Here is a 5,756-nt window from a genome sequence, read left to right on the forward strand (position 1 = left end):
TCAATGTTTTATGATTGTACATACAATTAAATTACAAACAACAAAGTTCACCACGCACAGTGCATGTTGGGGTGGATTACAGGGCCATTTTTATGACTGGTGACGGGTTTAAAATTTGAAGAAATTTTACCAGTACAGTCAACAGTACCACTGGCACTAAATAATGTGAAAGGAAAAGAGATAGCTTACCATGACGTACCTTGCTGCGCATAATTTCGCGGTAAATAGCCACAAAATGGCTGTCCATTGTTAATGGACTAGCCCAGTCACCAGTGCGCGCTACTTCGTATCACTTGCTTCAAAGCAAGCATTACCTGGGGACCCCAGGCTTCACATAGCCATGTGTATACGCGTACTGCGTGACGCGCTTGTTTCAGAAGTTGCCGCCTACGGCGGTCGCGCGCTACTGCAAGCGAGAGGGCTCTGGTTAGAGCAAACCCCAGGCTATTATGTTCATAAACATATAATAAAGATTTGGCGGAATGACAGGCTGAGCGCCGCCCAGTAAAGCAAGCGGCGCGCACTACTACTTTGAAGAAATTTAGATAGTAACATATCCGTCAACAGAATGGTTACCTGGACACCAGCGGCAGCTCAGACGTAATCATTTATTTTTATAAACATTAACAATTTAAGTTATGGTCGATGGCGCAGCCAATGACAGGCTGGGCACCACCTTTTCGTTACCCCAGGAAACCTTGTCATACGTTGTATGACCCGCCGCGCACGAGTGCGCGGTTCCCCCTGTATCGTCAGGACGATAGTGAAACGACCGTGGGGGTCACAACGTGATTTACCGGGTGATACTCGTGAAATATTTGTTCCATATATTAGGACCGTCGACGAGTCCAACTCGGCGCGCGTCCTGGTAGGTTATAAACCTACAAAACATGATACAAAGGAAAACTTATTGGCTGGGGCCTAACTTCGAAAATAAAAGAGATACTAGAAACTTTTGGTTTTTTGCAAAATTTTCCTCTAGTGAAAATATCGTTTCCTCCCCCCCTCCCCGGGGAAATTTGAGACAACGTAGATTTTGTTGCTCTAACCAGAGCCCTCTCGCTTGCAGTAGCGCGCGACCGCCTAAGTATATTTTACGCGTATATACATGGCTATGTGAATAGATGTTGAGTTAATATCTCCAGAAAAAGTCTCATTTCGGCGCGCGATCAAAAGTTTGCAACTTCAAACTTTAACTTTAGCTGGGGACCCCAGGCTATTATGTTCATAAACTGAATATTGAATAAAAATTCGGCGGAATGACAGGCTGAGCGCCGCCCAGTAAATTTTAACTGTGCGAATTCCTGTACTCTGATTGGCTGAATTTTTAACAGGTAATATCGTAAAATATTTGTTTCAAGACCGTCAAAGAGTACAACTCGGTTTGTAAATTTATAACTTGCTCTATCTAGCCCTTGTGCTTGCAGTGGCGAGTGCCCACCTTGTGAAACAAGCGCGCCCGCAGCGGCGCGAAAGCACATGGTTAAGTGAAGTTTATAACCTACTAGGACGTTGTATCACGTGGTGACCCCCACGGTCGCTTCACTATAGTGAAGCGATACTTGGGGAGCCGCGCACTTCGTGCGCGGCGGGTCATACAACGTATGACACCTAGGACGTGCGCCGAGCTGGACTCGTCGATGGTCCTAATATATGAAATAATATAATATTAATTATAATAATATAATATTAATTATAATTATTAATTAATATAAATAAAATTAAATTTGGCGCTCGCGCTCACAGGTCCTCGTGATCATGTGATCGCCGCACGAGGTTCTGCAAATGCGCAGGGCACCTTCAAGTTTAAAATATTTACCTTACTGAGGCAGTCAACCAACGTGCGGCTTTATTTTTATGATATGATATGGTTTGATTGTTATTAATAAATACCAAAATTTAAACTTCTTTTCCTTAAATTTGTTTTCCTATGGAACAAATATTTTACGAGTATCACCCGTTCAAACTCTTTGTTTTAACGGGTGCTTTCTTTATATTTTTCCATATAGTGATTTGATACGTTGTAGACATGTGTGATGATGTTATGTCATAATTTTTACTTTACTTTTACTTTTCTCCTGGGTGCCAATCCAAAAAATGTTGGCATGTCCCGGGATAAAGCCTCTTTTTCTGACTTACACTACAATTTTGTAGGCAGAAGCAGTGAAACACCAAAAATTTATTATCTTAAATGTTGCCCGAAAATCCTTAGAACTTAAAAATCTAAAATAATTTAATTTAAAGCGTAAAATTGACCTGCTATAGAATGTAAATTTAATAGATCTTCTAGTAATGTAGTTACTCAATATATATCAAAGGACTTTCTAAACAGGTGATATTTTAGTTTTTCCTTAAAGTTCATGATGTTCACACATTTCCTGATTTCTAGAGGAATATTGTTCCATAATCTTGGAGCAGATGAAGAGAAGGCTCTGGGTGGACTGTTTATAGGGCAATGAAGAGACACATCTCTGCCACCACTGGAATTGTACTTGACAATTTTTGACAGGTATGAAGGTGCTAGCCCATGAAGCAGTTTAAAAGTTAGCAGGAGTGTTTGTACCTTGATTTCATTCCCTCAATCCCAATCTCAATATGTTAATTTGCTATGATACAATACAAGGGTTCTGGAAGTAGAGAAAGGAAGCTTCACGACGTTAGTTTTCTCAACATCTGGTGGAATGGGTGGTGAAGCTGAAAGACTAGTAAAGAAGCTTGCTAGCAAGATGGAATACCACACAGGGCAAAGGTATTCAGATGCTGTTCACTGTTGGATACATAAGGAAGCGCCTTCGTTTCGAAATCCTAAGAACAACAGTGATTTCTCTACGGGGGGGGGGGGGGGGGGGGGGGGGGGACAGAGGTGCAAGAAAGAACTTTGTAGATATAAACAGTTTAGATTTGAATTTGGAGCCACAAGGCCAAGGTTAATATTCAAATGTTTCTCCTAATATTTGAGATAGGGAATATATTGACTTTTTTGAAGGGTTGTTTTTGAAGGGTCACACATCCTAACTGTGACACAAATACATTTAAGCCACTAGATAAAATCTATAGAGATCATGAGAAAGAAAAGAAAGATTTGTATGAAGAGAGAGTACTTCAGTCAGAGAAAGGATCATTTGTCCCTCTAGTCTTCACAACCTCCGGAGGTATGGGACCGCTCTGCAGTGTGTTTGTAGATCGTGTCTCTGAGATGATAGCTGACCACAAAAAAGAAGCCAAGAGCCAAGTCAAAAATCATATCAGAACACGATTCAGATTTGATCTGTTAAGAAGTACACTCATTGCACTGAGGGGAATCAGAGGAAGATCAACAGCCCAGCATCTTGAACTGCAAGACGTTTCCTACAACCTCATTCCCCAGGAGACGAGCTTTGAGGTCTCCTAGATTTGCATGTAAATTTTGTAGATATTTTACTGTACTATTTTATATTGTATACAATTTTACAGTGTCGAAAGCAGCACTCAGGTATAGATGGTGGTACACTTTAAATAATTGCTTGTGCACTTCAGTCAGTATTTGAGCACAACATGTTTAATGTAAGGTTGTCTCATCCATATGCTGCATTTTGTTTTACTAAAAAAACAAAATTCTAATAAAGGAGACCTTTATCAAGATTGGGTCTTGGAAACTGCTTCTTTCGTTAAGTTTTTCCTGTTATCTTTCAAAGAGTTATGCCTCATCACTAGAGCATCTTTTTTCCACTCTTTATTTCACCGTCTCTACTATTATGTTGCCGAGATTGTTTGGTATGACTGTATGTTGTTTTCTTGAAATTGTTGTTTTCTTCTTGTACATTGGATTTTCAGATATAATTTTTATCGTCAGTTACTTTTCTGCAGTAAACTTTTTCAATCAATTTTTATTGTGTATTGGAGTATTCAGATTGTTTGTACATTTGGAGTCTAAAGAATTTCTATAGAATTTTTATAGAATTTTTAATATTTTAGGGAATTTCATTTTTATTATCCTGATTTTTATATTTGATAGGCTGATGAGTTTCATACTGTGATTTCTTGCAGTCATCATCCTTTCCTCAAGTCCTCTGTTAGAAAACCTGCTAACCCTACTTGTTAGGTGCATCTGCCTTATTTAGTCACGATATTATTTACAGTTATTAACGCCTGTTTTCTGAACAGTTTCTTGTTTCACCTCTGTCTAAGGCAAAGATGCACACTCTCGTTAATTTAAGTATCATTTACAGCTGAGCATAAGGGTTAAATTTAAATTATTAAACCTTTGGGTGCTGTATAAAAATAACATTAATTTATTACTATATATCTGTTGTATTGGTTCTAACACGGAAGTCATTTGGATTGACAGGGAATAAGGGGTGTTCTATCTAAACATCTGAGTACCCTGCTTCTTTCATTAGATTTTTCCTGGTATCTTTTAAAGAGTTATGCCTCATCAACACATTTTGCAGGGTAGAATATGGACACTGTCATTTGATTCACTTCGATTTGAGTCACCTGTAGTAAATCATTCGTCGAAATTGATAATTACTGCAAAGACAACTGCGAATTCCCTGACCATTTTAATTGCAGCATTCTTTACAGCACTTTCTATAGTTTCCTATATAACTTTAACATCTACTCTCTATTCTAGATTTTATGTCGCAAGTTGGAAGTATGAATTTATGAGTGGTATGAACGGGTTCAGCCTCGCAGACATCTGCTGCTTGTTGTGTTGTCCTCCCATACCGTCTAGAATAGCAGCTAAACTCGCATTTGTCCCTCCTGAACCTAGCTACACTATTGTCACAAAGGTAATGTCTTTACAACTTCTTGGCCGCAAATATTAACTGTATTTTTATTTTTTAGTTCCTAGTCGAAAGTGAAAAAGGTTAAGTTGATATTTGATAAATTGATAAATGCTGACTCTGAACCCAACATAACATCTTATCTTCACAGGAGGATGGGACACAGGAGTTGGTGCTCACTGAGCGGGCAGAGTGGCAGTTCAACGACAGAGAACTCAGCTTTATCGACTGCTTCACTACTCGCAGCTCCAGAGGAAACAAGGTACAGCTGGTAACCATGTTAACGTCAGCTGGTAACCATGGTAACCATGTTAACGTCATTTCACATTCTACTCCAATTCAGTTTTACTTCTACTCCATTTCACTTTTGCGTTTACTTGAATAATGTATCATATATTTGGCGATGTCTTGCTACATATAATATTGCTACACACGATGCGATGGTCATTGGTCATGGCTATTGCATTGGTCGTTTTTGTTAGATCATAATTCTGAAGAATTTGTATTGTCGACACAGTGAGATCACTCCAAAATTACTGAAAAACACCAGGTTGCGTGCATGATGGTACGACCAGTAAAGAACCCTTTGTTTACGATACTGTTCAGTCACGGTAACGCTGTCGACCTCGGACAAATGAGCAGGTTTGTGGATTTGTTTTTTTAGTGGGGCACCCAGGAGAAAGCGCACGCCCCTGGGGCCGTGGGTAAGTTAGACGGCTGGTCCGTTTTTTAGTGGGGCGGTGGGTAAGTTAGACGGCCGGTCCGTTTTTTAGTGGGGCGGTGGGTAAGTTAGACGGCTGGTCCGTTTTTAGTGGGGTGGTGGATAAGTTAGACGGCTGGTCCGTTTTTAGTGGGGCGGTGGGTAAGTTAGACGGCTGGTCCGTTTTTAGTGGGGCGGTGGGTAAGTTAGACGGCTGGTGCGTTTTTAGTGGGGCGGTGGGTAAGTTAGACGGCTGGTACGTTTTTTAGTGGGGCGGTGGGTAAGTTAGA

General features: G+C 40.1%; 1 protein-coding gene across 1 annotated transcript in view; it reads left to right on the forward strand.

Moving 5' to 3' along the window:
- Positions 1 to 4,611: 4,611 nt before the first annotated feature.
- Positions 4,612 to 5,756, forward strand: part of LOC134816976 (alpha/beta hydrolase domain-containing protein 17B-like) — a 10,685-nt gene continuing 9,540 nt past the window's right edge. The window contains 3 exon segments of the mRNA XM_063826040.1: positions 4,612 to 4,772; positions 4,918 to 5,028; positions 5,317 to 5,408. Of these exon segments, the coding sequence (XP_063682110.1) occupies positions 4,644 to 4,772; positions 4,918 to 5,028; positions 5,317 to 5,408 (332 nt within the window). The 5' untranslated portion in view covers positions 4,612 to 4,643.

This window comes from Bolinopsis microptera, chromosome 1 (assembly GCF_026151205.1).
Source record: "Bolinopsis microptera isolate Bmic1 chromosome 1, MBARI_Bmic_1.0, whole genome shotgun sequence".
In the NCBI taxonomy this organism is placed as follows: Eukaryota; Metazoa; Ctenophora; class Tentaculata; order Lobata; family Bolinopsidae; genus Bolinopsis; species Bolinopsis microptera.